The sequence below is a fragment of the Capsicum annuum genome, chromosome 5 (assembly GCF_002878395.1).
Source record: "Capsicum annuum cultivar UCD-10X-F1 chromosome 5, UCD10Xv1.1, whole genome shotgun sequence".
In the NCBI taxonomy this organism is placed as follows: Eukaryota; Viridiplantae; Streptophyta; class Magnoliopsida; order Solanales; family Solanaceae; genus Capsicum; species Capsicum annuum.
The window spans coordinates 215,591,387-215,607,441 of NC_061115.1; the positions used below are offsets into that span (position 1 = coordinate 215,591,387).

The 16,055-nt window shown below is 33.0% G+C and overlaps 2 protein-coding genes across 2 annotated transcripts; one reads left to right on the forward strand and one right to left on the reverse strand.

Annotated features, from left to right (window-relative positions):
- The first annotated feature begins 7,125 nt into the window (after nt 1–7,125).
- On the forward strand, nt 7,126–12,193 carry LOC107853696 (60S ribosomal protein L6). Its single transcript, XM_016698671.2, has 2 exons — nt 7,126–7,745; nt 11,823–12,193. The coding sequence occupies exons 1-2, from the start codon at nt 7,194–7,196 to the stop codon at nt 11,976–11,978; spliced, it is 708 nt and encodes a 235-aa protein (XP_016554157.1). The 5' UTR covers nt 7,126–7,193; the 3' UTR covers nt 11,979–12,193.
- A 121-nt stretch (nt 12,194–12,314) lies between these two features.
- Nucleotides 12,315–15,341, reverse strand: LOC107853679. The gene is made up of 2 exons (XM_016698651.2): nt 15,220–15,341; nt 12,315–14,242 (listed from the first exon to the last, which is right to left on the reverse strand). The coding sequence occupies exons 1-2, from the start codon at nt 15,272–15,274 to the stop codon at nt 13,875–13,877; spliced, it is 423 nt and encodes a 140-aa protein (XP_016554137.2). The 5' UTR covers nt 15,275–15,341; the 3' UTR covers nt 12,315–13,874.
- Between the last annotated feature and the right edge of the window lie 714 nt (nt 15,342–16,055).

Consider the following 16,055-nt stretch of genomic DNA (forward strand, 5'->3'; position numbering starts at 1 on the left):
TTATTGAAAACATAAGTTATGTATTTGTGTAATGTTTAGATTTTATTTTTATTTTTCACTCGGTGTTCAATATTCATTTGATGTTGGGCTCAATCGGCTCAAAAATACTCCTACATAGTGTGATATTATCCATTTTAGACCAATCTCGTAGGATTTTTCCTAAAAAGCTTCACACAGATATCCTACACCTAATATAAGTAGCTTTCTAGTCCTTTCAGCTACTAATTTGGGAATTTTGTTTGCACATCCAACATTGAGACCTGACTAATTCAAGCCGAAAAGTTTGTATCCCAAACTCGAATCGTAAATTTGATTAAAGATAGAAGAGTACTTACCACTTCACCACAATCATCGACTGTAACATGAGGCAACATTTTCTTTTTACAATTTTCAAAATTTTAAGTCTCTTTTATTAGAAATCTTAATTTTTACATACAGTGATAGTTTTACATATAAAAGATATAAAAAAGGTCACTTTTAATTTTAAATTATAACTAATAAGAGGACAAAATATCCTTTTTCAAAAATGTATATAATGGATTCTATGGGCAAACTTATGGATTTTGATTTTTGATGATGACATAGTTATGAATGAATCTCTAGAAAGTTGCAAAGTTTCTAGAAAGTTGGTTTTGTCAAAAAAAATTTCAAGAAAAAATTGTTTTTTGTTATTAAAGAAAAGAAATGAGAATAACTAAAAAGGTTTATATGGATTTCACACTCTAAATAAAATTATTGTTAATTCGTTGGATAAGTTTATTGTTGAGAAACTTACATAAATCCTTGATACTTTAAGTAATATTATATAAAATTTCATTTTTTTGCTAATTACATCTTATCTCAAAAATTTGAAAAAGTGATACATTTACTAAGAGGTGATACATATTAAATAGTAATACATATGAAATAGATTTGGTATTTATTTAAGGAAGCAATTGATTTTTTCTGATTTTGACAACGCAAATCTCGTCAAAATTGTTGCAAGCGTTAAAAACGCAATTCCATTTGACAAAAGTTCAAAATTGAAGCAAACCAAATTAGAAGTTCAAAGTTTTTCAATTTTGGAACAAAAAAATCGATCTCTCATCTAAAATTTCTGAATTTTTTTCAATGAAACTCGTGACTGTGTTGACGTAGCTGTTGAAGCTTTGGGGAAACCACAAACATTCTTGCAGTGTGTGCAAAGCGTTTGCGATAGAGGCAAAGCTGTGATGATTGGACTTGCACAATCTGGTGCTAAGGGAGAGGTAGACATAAACCACCTAGTGCGACGACAGGTGTGTGATTTTATGTGTAGGAGGTCTTTTATTGCTTGTCCCTCTCAATTCTAATTTGCTAACACTGATGCTCCATTCTCTGTTTTGATATGTCGTAAAAAAAATTGCATTAGATGAAATATGCACATACATCAGAAGCAGACGACACCTACAACAATAAAGATACAGTTACATTTTTTTCATATGTCTGGTGATTCATATAACTGGCGAGTCCTATAATAAAAAAGAATAACTGATTAAGTTCAGATTTGTGATACATATTAATTGTTTATTCATTGGTTAATTGGTTCATTTTTTTTATTGAATTTGTGATTCATATGGTATATGGTGATTCATATATAAACAGATTAACGTAACTTCATATTGGCGATATATTATTTTGACGTATATTTTAGTTATGTATTGTTGTGCAAATCACCGGAATGTAGTTGGGTATTCAAGTCCTCCTGTAAGCTTGGTACTGAAACATTTATAGGTCGGTTTCAACAAATTCTTCCATTGAACGAGGCAAAGTCATCGCGTATAATGGTAAGTTAAAATAATAATCATTATACTTTAACTAAGTTGATTTGCAGATTTTTTTTAACATTCTGATAATAGATGATACATCTGGGAGTCATATGTATCATTTTGATACATCTGTTGAAATATGCCTCCTGTTGAATTTTTGTTCTTTATATTTAATTAATCTAGGTCTTTATAGTTAATATATTATGTTGACTTACATAAAAAAATTTGGAATAATATTTTCAGATTAGGGAATCAACTAACTACATATATGGTGTGTATGAAGAAGGAAGAAAATGCATTATTCGGTTGGATAATAGAACTTGCAACTGTGGCAGATTTCAGCTTGATGAGATACCATGCGCGCACGCTATTATTGTTTTGAAAAGCAAACATGTAAATGAAATGAAGCCATACTCCTCAGATTACTATAAGAAGGAGGCACTGGTGAAAACTTATGAAATACCGCTTTGTTTAATGCTCGATAAACGAGATTGACATGTACCACCGGAGGTGTTAGAAGATGTGATTTTGCCTCCAAAATATAAACGCCCGCCAGGAAGACCTACAAAAGGTAGAAAAAATAAAAGTAGTGAAAAGTTTTTATCACCATCAAATCGTTGTGGCAAGTGTGGGTATGAAGGTTACAACAGACGTATTTGCAACTACTTTCCAACAAAACAGACGTACTTGCAACTACTTTCCAACAAAGATGTGACATTTTCTCTTTAAAGTTTAATTAGACATGTTTACTTAGTTCAAAGTTTTGAATTCAATAATTTGAGTTGATTACTCAAAAGTTCCTTGCTTGATATATTCTATTTACAATTGAAAGAGATATGTATTTTTAAAATCATTGTTTATAATTCATTAGTATTATTATCTTATGCAGATATGTTGGAGTTCATGAGGAATGCTACTGATACATTTCCTAAACGAAATTATAAAGTGATACATATTACTATTTAATCTCAACAGGTTAATTGGTGACACATTTTAATCATATTATTTTTAATTGATACATATTAAAAAACTTAATATTGTTATGTGATTCATATAAACCATTTGTGTAAAATTAGTTGATTCATATTATAAATTAAAATTAACATGTTAATTGGTGATTCATTTTCAACATATTGGTTACAGTTTATTCAATTTTAATCATTTTTAGCTGGTGATTCATTTTAACCATTTAAAAAATGGTGATTTATGTAACTGGTTATTCATGAAACTGGAGATTCATATGATTACAGAATATAAATGGCGATAACAAAATACAACTTAACATATTAAGTTGTATTTGGTGATTCATATAAAAACTAGTTAATAATATAAATGGTGATTCATATAGTATTTGGTGATACATATTAAAAAACTTAATACTGTTATGTGATTCATATAAACCATTCGTGTAAAATTAATTGATTCACATTAGAAATTAAAATTAACATGGTGATCCATTTTCAGCGTGTTGGTTACAGTTTATTCAGGTTTAATCATTTTTAACTGGTGATTCATTTTAATCATTTAAAAAATGAAGATTCATATAATTAGTGATTTATTTAACTGGTTATTCATGAAAGTGGAGATTCATATGATTACAGAATATAAATGGTGATAACAGAATACAACTTAACATATTAAGTTGTATTTGGTGATTCATATAAAAATTGGTTAGTAATATAAATGGTGATTCATATGGTATTTGGTGATACATATTAGATCACTTGTGATTGTTAACAAAATAATGATGCTACATATCAATAGATAAAATTAAAAATTAGTGATAGATTATGTAAGTTAAACTGCCCACAAAAGTACTAAGACCAGATCTGCTTCTAAGATAAAATCTATACCAAAAACCACGTTGTCATGATATATTCAGAAATTCCCAAACATAGGAAAATTGAAAAACCAGAATTCCACAAACATAAGAAATCAATATCCTTTTGTCACACAATAAATGCTAGACAACTACGGGTCAACATCAATCATCTTTGTATCCTCAGATCGAATGAAGGTGTGTTTAGGCCTAGGCAGATCCTGGTTGTCACAAACATATTCAGTGCATGCCTTGTGCACACAATAGTCCCATAACAAGGATAAGTATCTTGTACGATGCTTTTTCGGATCAAACTCTGAAGATGGTATTTGATGCCGGTCACTTAAAAATTCAACATATCCTGCAACAAATAAGCCATAATTCCTGAAAAATAGAAAAGTAAGTATTTTATGTGTTGTCGTGAGCTCTTACTTAAAATAATATATTCAAAAGAATAAATGATACTTACAACGTATCGCTTGATTGTTGCACAATTCCATCAACAATGTGAACATCGAATGCATGCTGGTCCGTCTTTTTCTTGTATACATCTAGAAGTGAGCAGTCTGTGCAATTTTTTTTCTCAAAAAAATCAGATATTGTCAAATAAGTTGACAATATTTCAGCAAGCTACTTTATCTCATCAGCATGACCACTATGACCTTTCAACGAGTCGTACATACGAATGCATCTTTTCTTGAGTACTACGACTACCAACACCTAGTGAAACGATCTTTTACAATTTATTGGCACATACACCTTGTCAATCAAATATCATGGAATACCAGCTGGAATGCATAGTCCTTGCATAATCTCACAAATTGATCTCTCCACTGAAACCACTTTCATTGAGCTAACGTTTTTGTCATGCGAGCTAAGATCAATCTCGGAATGACTTCGGTGATAATGAGTGTATGTATCATGGATGTAGTTCATGAACACGCAATTCACAATGGTATATCTATATTCACTGGTTGTATCCAGTTTTGCTTTCTTTCTAAGATAGTAGAATACCACATCAATATGCTCTTATATAAAACTAAGATGCGTAAGAACAGGTGATTCATATAAGGCATACACAAGACTTGAAATATTAATTACTATAAAGACAGATATAGTAATCACAACTTCACATGAAACGTAGAGACACGCTAAATCCACAACAAATGTATCGAGTTGCACATCGCTTATAATAGGATGCAACATAGAAATTAAATCTTGCTCATAAAAAAATGCAGCAGGATGCAGTTCAAAAGTTTTAAGCATTGGATATGAAGATCAAATCTTGTGCAAGAATAACCAAACACAATCATCACGGCCAAAGGAATAAAGATCACAATGTTATCTGATGAAATTTATACTTCAACCAGATTAGTCGGGGTTCGCTAGTACAAATCATCAACATTCATTTTCTTCAATCATCAACAAATAATAATAATCAGTTGTTCAAATAATAACACTAAGCCATGCTTCCTTATTAAATTTTCAATTTAAATTCAAGTTAGATAACATATGTATTACAGTGATACATATGGGACCCAGATGTATCACTATGATACATCTGCTACCAGAAAAGCTATATTCATATTGCAAACATTAAATTTTTTGGATCATGTTGTAAAAATCAGCTTGTGCTTAAATAATAAAAAATAATAAAAAGGTTAATTGCTATATATATATTTCTCTGAGGCATACCTCATCATTCCAACAATTACTTGATTGCGTCAAATAATTACAATTAAAAAAATCAGTCAAATAAATCACTATCCATGAATCACCAGCACAATATATGTATCACCAATTAAAATATCATTTTAGTATTTCACCCATATGAATCACCCGTATGAATCATAAAAAAAAATATGAATCACCAAGTAACCAGTTAATCTGTTAATATGTAATTATATGAATCGCCCATATGAATCACTAGTTAAAAGAACCAGTTATATGAATCACCATTTATGAATTAGTTGCGAAAATAATACCTGATCCGATGGGGATTTGTTCAATTTCATCCTGATCTTCCATTTGCATGTCGGAAACTTGATTTTTAGCAGCTAAAGCTTCTCTTAAAATCTTCAATTATTTAGGGTTGTTCTGCTGCTTTGGTCGATTTTTTCTAAAACCTAATTTGGTGTAATCAAAATTGCCCGAAGTAAAATTCAGGACTTGATTACTATAATGAACAGCTTTTGGAGTTTCAATTTGTGAAATCCCAAGCTGAATGAGGGTGAATCTTCATTATCCATTGAACATAAAACAAATTAACACAAAAGTATTTTAAAGCATAAACCAAAAGCTAACCTCTTTGAAGAAGTTGTCAATTTTTGAAATTAAAGGATGAACGATTACGGTTGAAATCAGTTGAAATATTAGAGAATGAAGTTGACTCATAATCTACTAAAATGAGAGAGATTTTAGAGGAGTAATTTGTGGGAACAAAGGGGATGATGCGTAAAAGGATGAGAGAGATGGGAGTGGAAAGTGGAGAAAAAATAGGGTGTGCAAGTTATAACATATGTATCACCAAAATATGCAAATAGGAATTTTATGTAATTTTTAAAATATTAAGGGATATTAGGTAATATGGTGTATTAAATATTAGATTTATGTAAATTTTCCTTTATTGTTTATAGTTGAAATCAAAGCTTTGACAAGTTAGTTTTAGAAATATGGTACATCTTAAAGCAGATAATTAAATGGAATTTTTTAAAAATAAACTATGTTTAGGCATACTGATATACTCAACTTAGATTTGTACCAAAAAGATTCACTTTGTGTGTGATCAATTCAATATTTAGATTTGCACTATAAAAATTATTCATTTTTAGAGCTTGAACATTTAAATTCTATTTAAAGATGAAATCTTTATCACGCTATCAAACTCAATTCATTGGTGATCAAAAGTTATGTACAGAAACTAATCGAGTTCCATTTGATTTCTTAAAAGCAAATATTAAATCCATTTGATTTCCACTGCAGGTCATTATTTCATATTGTTTTATTAAGTAACATGAGCACATGGTCAAACTATAGAGTTGTTGGCAGTGGCAAAAACACTCTTAATTGGGGGAGATCCTTTCTATTCGCTTTTGATTCAATAATGCCAATCTAAAAAAAAAAAATTAAAAAATATCGAAAGCTAATTATGTATATCCTTATAAAGAAAAAAATGTATCTCCTTTGTATGTATTATGTAACTCGACAGATCGAAAATCGAAAAAAAAATGTATAGAGAGCTAATTATGTATCTTTACTAAGAAAAAAAATGTATATTCGTTGGATGCATAGAGAGGTAATTATGTATCTCGATAAACCCAAATTCGAAATTGTCATTAATTATGCAAAATATTAAGATTTTCTATAATTAAGCTTCAAACTTTCGAGATTTAAGTTGTTTGTCCCTCCATTCATTATATGTGACCAGCCCAAACATGAAGAAAATCACCTTAGGCCCAACCCAAATCCATATGGGCCTCACATCCATTATCCATTTCCATAAATTAGAGTCAAAAGAACCCCAATGCCTTCTTTAAACCCCAATTTCCCAAATCTAGGGTTTTTCACTTCCCACTCCTCCTCCTCCAATGGCGGCGCCGAAGAAATCCCCTCGTAACCCTAACCTAATCAACGGCATCGGAAAATTCTCCCGTTCAAAAATGTACCACAAAAAGGGCCTATGGGCAATCAAGAAGAAAAACGGCGGCAAACTCCCAATCCACCCTAAAAAACCCTCAGCCGCCGTCGCCGTCAACGCCGCCGTTGTAAAACCCCCAAAGTTCTACCCATCTGATGACGTGGCAAAACCTCTCATCAACAAACACAAGCCGAAACCCACGAAGCTCCGATCAACTATCACACCTGGAACAGTGTTGATTATCCTTGCTGGGAGGTTTAAGGGAAAAAGAGTAGTGTTTTTGAAGCAACTTGTTGGTTCGGGACTGTTGCTTGTTACGGGTCCATTTAAGGTTAATGGGGTTCCATTGAGGAGAGTTAATCAGGCTTATGTAATTGCTACATCGACGAAAGTTGATGTGAGTGGGGTTAATGTGGAGAAGATTGATGATAAGTATTTCGCGAAGCAAGTGGAGAAGAAGGTGAAGAAGGGAGAAGGAGAGTTTTTTGAAGAGAAGAAAGAGGTTTGTTTGTTTATTTGTTTGGTCATTTCTTGCTTAGATTTTGTTTTTGCATTACGAAATTTATTATTTGCATTATTGAAATGATCGCGTAATGTTAACCCCTAATTAACAAACTCAAGCTAAAACAAACGAAGCTTAGAGCAAGTAAGGGAAAAAGAGGTTTTTGAAGCAACTTGTTGGGTCTGGGTTCATGTGAGTGTGGTTAATGTGGAGAAAATAGGTAAGTATTTCGGGAAGCAAGTGGAGAAGAAGGTGAAGAAGGGTGAAGGTGAGTTTTTTGAAGGGAACAAAGGCGCTTGTGTGTGCATTTTATGCTTATATTCTGTTTCCTTATTGTGGAATTTATGATTTTACGTTGATAATGTGTATTGTCGATATACATTTATTGAAATGATCGCGTAATGTTAACCCCTAATTAACAAACATAAGCCAAAAGACACCACGCTTAGAGCAAGGGAAAAAGAGTAGTGTTTTTGAAGCAACTTGTTGGGTCTGGGTTGTTACTTGTTAGTGGATCGTTAAAGGTCAATGGGGTCCCGTTAAGAAGAATTAATCAGGCTTATGTAATTTGGACGTCTACGAAAGTTGATGTAGGTGGGATTAGTGTGGAGAAAATTGATGATAAGTATTTCGCGAAACAAGTGGAGAAGAAGGTGAAGCAGGGAGAAGGAGAGATTTTTGAAGAGAAGAAAGAGGTTTGTTTGTTCTATTCTTGCTTAGATTTTGTTTTCGCATTATGAAATTTATTAATTTTAAGTCAATAATGCATATTGTCGGTGTGCATTTATTGAAATGATCGCGTAATGGTAACCCCTAATTAACAAACATAATCCAAAACACACTAAGCTTAGCGCACGTAATGCACCTGGAACAGTGTTGAGTGTTGATTGTACCTGCTGGGAGGTTTAAGGGAAAAAGAGTAGTGTTTTTGAAGCAACTTGTAGGGTTTGGGTTGTTGCTTGTTACGGGACCATTTAAGGTTAATGGGGTTCCATTAAGAAGGGTGAATCAAGCTTATGTAATTGCTACGTCGACGAAAGTTGATGTGAGTGGTGTAAATGTGGAGAAGATAGATGACAGGTATTTCGCGAAGGAGGCGGGGAAGAAGGTGAAGAAGGGAGAAGGAGATATTTTTGAAGAGAAGAAAGAGGTTTGTTTGTTTATTTGTTCAATTCTTGCTTAGGCTTTGTTTTTGCATTATGAAATTTATTAGTTTTTAGTCAATGATATATTGTCGATATACATTTATTGTAATAATTGCATAATGTTAACCCCTAATTAACAAACATAAGCCAAAACACACGAAGCTTTGAGCAAGTAAGGGAAAAAGAATATTGTTTTTGAAGCAACTTGTTGGTTTGGGGTTGTTGCTTGTTAGTGGGCCGTCTAAGGTTAATGGGGTTCCGTTAAGGAGAGTTAATCAAGCGTATGTAATTTCTACGTGGACGGAAGTTGATGTGAGTGGAGTAAATGTGGAGAAAATTGATGATAAGTATTTCGCTAAGCAAGCAGAGAAGAAGGGTGAAGGAGAGTTTTTTTGAAGAGAAGAAAGAGGTTTGTTTGTTTGTTTTTAGCTTATATTTTGTTTCCATATTATGAAATTTATGATTTTACATTGATAATATTTACTGTCGATAGACATTTATTGAAATAATCGCGTAAATGTTAACCCTAATTAACAAACATAAACTAAAACACACGAAGCTTTGTGCAAGGAAAGGGAAAAGAGCAGTGTTTTGAAGCAACTTGTTAGGTCTGGGTTGTTGCTTGTTAGTGGGCTGTTTAAGGTTAATGGGGTTCCGCTAAGGAGGATTAATCAGGCTTATGTAATCGAGACGTCGACGAAAGTTGATGTGTTGGGTGTTAATGTGGAGAAAATTGATGATAAGTACTTCACGAAGGAGGTGGAGAAGAAGGTGAAGAAGGGTGGAGGAGAGTTTTTTGAAGAGAAGAAAGAGGTTTTTTTTTTTGGTTTATTTTTGTTTATTGTTTCATTTCGTGGTTAGATTTTGTTTTTGCATTATGAGTTTTATAATTTCAAGTCAATAATGCATATTGTCGATATACATTTATTGAAATGATCGAGTAATGTTAACCCTTAATTAACAAACATAAGCTAAAACACACGAACTGGGAACAGTGTTTCGCTGGGAGGTTTAAGGGGAAAAAGTTGTGTTTTTGAAGCAACTTGTTGGTTCGGGGTTATTGCTTGTTAGTGGGCCGTTTAAGGTAAATGGGGTTCCGTTTAGGAGGGTTAATTAGGCTTATGTAATTGGTACGTTTACGAAGGTAGATGTAATTTGGGTTAATGTGGAGAAGATAGATGACAAGTATTTTGCGAAGCAAGTGGATTAGAAGGTGAAGAAGGGAGAAGGTGAGTTTTTTGAAGAGAAGAAAGAGGTTTATTTGCTTGATTTTAGCTTATTTTTTTTCCCGTATTATGAAATTTATGATTTTACATTGATATTATGTATTGCCGATATGCATTTATTGAAATAGTCACGTAAATGTGAACCCCTAATTAACAAACATAAGCCAAAATACACGAAGCTTAGAGAAAGTAAGGGAAAAAGAGTAGTGTTTTTGAAGCAACTCTCGTTGGTTCTGGGTTGTTGCTTGTGAGTGCGCCGTTTAAGGTTAATAGGGTTCCATTAAGGAGAGTTAATTAAGCGTATGTTATTGGTATGTCTACGAAGGTAGATTTAAGTGGGTTTAATGTGGAGAAGATAGATGATATTTCGCGAAGCAGTGAAGAGAAGGGAGAAGGAGAGTTTTTTGAAGAGAAGAAAGAGGTTTGTTTGTTTGTTTGTTTGTTCAATTCTTGCTTAGATTTTGTTTTTTCGTATTATGAAATTTATGATTTTATGATGATAATATGTATTGTCGATATACATTTATTGAAATAATCGCTGAAATGTCCAAAACACAAGAAGTTTCGAGCAAGTAATACACTTGGAACACTGTTGATTGTACTTGCTAGAGGTTTAACGGAGAAAGAGTTGTGTTTTTGAAGCAACTAGTTGGGTCTGGGGTATTGCTTGTTTGTGGGCTGTTTAAGGTTAATGGGTTTCCGTTAAGGAGAGTGAATCAAGCTTATGTAATTGCCACGTCGACGAAAGTTGATGTAAGTGGAGTAAATGTGGAGAAGATTGATGATAAGTATTTCGCGAAGCAAGTGGAGAAGAAGGTGAAGAAGGGTGAAGGCGAGTTTTTTGAAAACGAGAATGAAGTTTGTTTGTTTGTTTGTTTTTAGCTTATATTTTGTTTCCGTACTATGAAATCTATGATTGATAATATGTCTTGTCGATGTACAATTATTGAAATAATCACGTAAATGTTAACCCTTTATTAGCAAACATAAGCTAAAACACACTGAGCTGAGATCAACTATTACACCGGGAACAGTGCTGATTATCCTTGCTGGGAGATTTAAGGGAAAGAAAGTTGTGTTTTTTAACAACTACTTTTTTTGGGACTTCTACTTGTTACGGTGCCATTTAAGGTTAATGGGGTTCCATTAAGGAGAGTTAATTAGGCTTATGTAATTGGGACGTCTACGAAAGTTGATGGAAGTGAAGTAGATGTGGAGAAAAGTGATGATAAGTATTTCGCAAAGGAGGCGGAGAAGAAGGTGAAGAAGGTGAAGACGTTGATGTGGGAATGGTTAAACAGTTCTGATGATGTAGTACTTATTAGCTAGTGTGTGATATATGAAGATATTTATTGTTCTTTTCACATACGGAAGTATGAAACTCAGACTCATGTGACAACGCCGTCCGAAAAGTAACTAATGAAATACCACATTTAGTTCGCCATTTAGACCAAAATGGAGTTGTGCTGCTGTGATCTTGGTTAGAGACAATTTGTGGATTTACTTCCGGAAAGTGCTAACTAGGTATGTATGTGTATATATATATATATATATATGCGAGAACTGATGAACTCACTACTCCCTTGTAACAGTGACTTTACGTTTTATTTAACATACATCGTTGAAATTCTTCAGCTCTGAATGATCTGATCTGATGCTGAAGAAGACATTTGAGAATACGATTTTCATTCATTTGTTGTATGCAGGAGAAGAATGTGCTTCCGCAAGAAAAGAAAGACGAGCAGAAAGCTGTGGACACAGCATTGCTCAAGGCCATCGAAGGAGTTCCTGAATTGAAGGCTTATTTGGCTGCAAGGTTTTCACTCAAGTCGGGGATGAAACCACACGAGCTTGTCTTTTAAAGGAAGAACACACCTATGGTGGCATTTTTTTGAAACTGATTTTTGTTAGTACTATTTTTCTTGTGCTGTTCGGTTTGAACTTGCGTTTAGAGGTCATATTGAGTGAGTATAAACATCTTCAATTAGAATTTGCAGTATGCGAATTTTCGTGTGTCCTGTTTATCCTTGTGATATTATGCACCATTTGTTTTCTTTAATATACTGCCTTGTTCAAATCTGAGCTCAATGATGTTCTTTACTGGCAGCATGTCAAGATTTTCTCTGGTTGTTGATTGCATATTCTGACTGGTAAAGCATCTAGTAGAATAGTGTACCCCCGAAGAATGACAAAATTTGTTACGATATACTTCAACTTCATGGGGATCCTATTACCCTCCTGAATTGAATTTTAGCGTATTTTTGATATTCTTTTTAGCTGATGTCGCACCTTTTTAGCCAACGTGACACCTTTGATTGGGGGGCACATTTTATGTAATAAAGAGGTAACGTCAGCACAAAAGGGTGATAAAAATATACTAAAATTGAGTTTAGGGGTAATAAAATTCTTGTGAAGTTGGAGCGTGTAGTAACAACTTTAGCCATAGTTCGAGGGATACCAGATGCTTCTCTCTATTCTGATTAGTACATACACGACTACAAAGTTGAAACCACTGTACTATTGCAAGGGTTGCAATAGTCAAAAGGAAAGAACCATAAAATCCACAATTTAAAGAAAATAATAATTTCATACCACTTTAAACTATACAATTTTCCAACCGCCTGCCTATTCATCGAGTAATTAGTCAAAACTCATCAGGCTCACGACTAAAAGACTGAAGATTCAAAACCCGTCTTGGGTTAGGTCAATTGAACCGCGGCTGTTTCAGTTCGTGGACCCAACAACCAGTCGGCATACATTGTATTGATCTCTGTTGCTAGTCGTCACAAAAGACGACGTGACAGTGTGACAATATACACACACACTTCCCTTTACTCCATTTCACCTTTTCATATCTAACTTGGTTTCGCCTAAAAACCGCCTCATATCTAAAAGCCCAGTTCCACGATGACTTCTTTTTCTTTTTAATATATAAAATGAAGAGATAATCATTCAGTACCCCCTTGAACTATTGTCAAAGTTGCTACGATACACCCCTAAACTCGATTTTAGCGTATTTTTATCACTCTTTTGTGTTGACATGACATCTTTATTATATGAAAATGGGATCCACGTCAAAGGTGTTACATCGGTTAAAAAGGATGACAAAAATATGCTAAATTGAGTTCAGGAAATAATAGAATTCCCGTAAAATTAGAGTGTGTCATAACAAATATGGTTATAGTTCAGGATACACCGGATGTTTTACTCTAAAATGAACAGAAAGAAGTTTTTTCTCATAAAATATCTTTCCAACCTGTATATTACATAATATATACTAGATCATCAACACCTTCCAAAAGATGATGGGTTAAAATTCCAACAAAGAAACCTTTGCCACAAAGGGCTATATTACATAATATATACTAGATCATCAACACCTTCCAAAAGATGATGGGTTAAAATTCCAACAAAAAAAACTTTGCCACAAAGGGTAATGTGATCAACCTTTACTATCTACCCAACTATGGCTTAATTACATACCATCTTTCTTTTAAACTCCGTAGAGAGAATAGTTCACTTGGGTGGTATCGAAGGCCCGGTAAGACTGTTCCTTCTGCTCTTCCGCAAAAAGTTAGACACAACTAGTACATTTCAAAATTACCGTTACTCAAAACAATTACATCATCCATTTAGTGTTGCAGCCAAGTTTCCCATCATCTTTATACCATCATAATTTAGAACCAAAATTTTCTCTACAATACAAAGAAATTGTTGGCATGGCCACAAATCCTACTAGTCTCTTTTTAGCCAAACACTTAGAAGAAATCGTCCTCCTCGAACAACTCTTTATTATTAATTGTTCTTTTATAAGAATCAAACCATTTAGTTTGCATGTAACCAATTTGTCTCCATGGTGGTACATGAATATCCATTTTCTTCATTGATTTCCTCATAGCTCTACTCATAATTCTCAAAACTTGCTTCAATTCATCAACTTTTCCTGCATATATTGATGGAAAAATCTCCAACAATGATGTGTAACATGTTGTTGGCCATGCAATTTCAAATTCTCTAGCAAGATTTATTTCGATTATGTATCGATTTTCGATCATGTTAACGTCGATATACTCATAATTTCCACATGGAACATGGCCATTTCTCTCCCATTTTGATTTGCATATACCTATATATGAAGATTGAATTCAAGAAATTAATTAGACAATCATCAAGAAAATGATTTTTTAAAGTGACACTTATACCGAGATGATTTCTTTTTTACTAAATCGGAATGCAACCATCTAATCAAGATCACAGTTTCGACCATTCCTTTGAAGGCCGAAAGGTGAAGAAGTGTTTAGCTACACTTTTTGCGGAGCAGTCTTATCAAAGCGCTCTTTTTAACCAATCAACCAAGACGGATGGAATGAAAGAAAAATTCTCGCCTAGAAGAAGATAGACTCGCCACTATAGATTTGTCGATCCCTGAGCTTGGCCAAAGACATATCCAACATACTAAGACTAAGATGAATCATCTCAGTTCCTCGGCATGCCTAGTCCCTAAAACCCTAAATATTTAGGACGACACTTACTTTGAGACAACTTCTTTTTACTAAATCGACAGTTATTCTGAGACAGAGAGAGTAGTATCAATTGACAAAGAACCATATATAATTGGGATTTTGAGATATGAAAACTTTAGAAATTTTTAATTTCTTTTTCACTCATAAAAAGAAAAAAAGAAGAACAATAGAATTAGTGAACTTACCTAGTTTTAATTAAGATTTACTTTTTGTTGGTATTTCACTTATACTCTTTTCATCCTATTTTAACGTTTTTTAAAAGGTTTTAGCATGTTATAATATACAAAATTTCCCTTATTTATTTCTTATTAGGAAGTGTTACTATTGAAAAAAAAAATAGTACCATCAAACATGAGGAAAGAAGTGATCAATTCTTTCAAAGCGATCGCGATTTTGAAATATCTTGTAAGGTTAAAAAGACATTTAAAATGGGACAAAAGGAGTGTCCTTACATATAATACTAATTAATTCAGTATTTATTATTGTCTTTCTGAGACGATCGACCTTTGAAACATAATTGATTTTCATAACAAAAAACGGAGAAAATTAAGGAGAAATTAAACGAACATAAAGAACTTACCAACATCAAAACCTCTATCTCGCAATCGACTCATCAACCTCCGTTTAAAATCCATCGCGATACTCAGATCGTCGATATCACCTAATGCATTTTCCACAACATTTTAAATATTTTTCTTCACATAATCTACATCACTTTCTTCATAACCTAATAACAATTTCCTCAACTTATCCATAATCTCCAAATCATTATCAAAACAATTAACGTTAATTAATCCACCATTTTCTTCTAATTTTTCCTCATAATTATCATTAATAACATTAATCTCTTCTTCATAATTTCCATTTTCGATAAAAGAATTTACAAGATCGTATAAATCCGTTATGCTCTCTATCGATGAATGTTCGCTACCACTACTTACACAAAATCTTGCTGTTGCCACCTCATCAAACGCCTTGGCCACCCTCTTAAACCTCATTTTTACGTTCTGAAAGTTTAACTTTTATGCACTGACAGAAAATGCGATAGAAAATGAACCCCTTTTGGCTTTCTTTATGAAGAAACTATAGTGTTAGAAAATACACATATATATATAGTATATGCTACATATATAGAGGATATAGATATAATTGCATTATTTTGGTTAATATATGGCTTGAATGACAAGACCTAATGTATCTAGACATAATATATGTACATAGTTCGTTTTGGTTATTTATATATATTATCCTATTAAGTTCGTTCGGTACGGGGATAAGATAAGTAAGGATATTTTATGGATTGGATATTATTTTGTAGAATTATTTTATCCCATCAAGAGACGAGAATAGTAATTTCATTATTTTAATACAAATGGTGGGATAAAATTATTACGGGATTATCTACTACCTCAAACC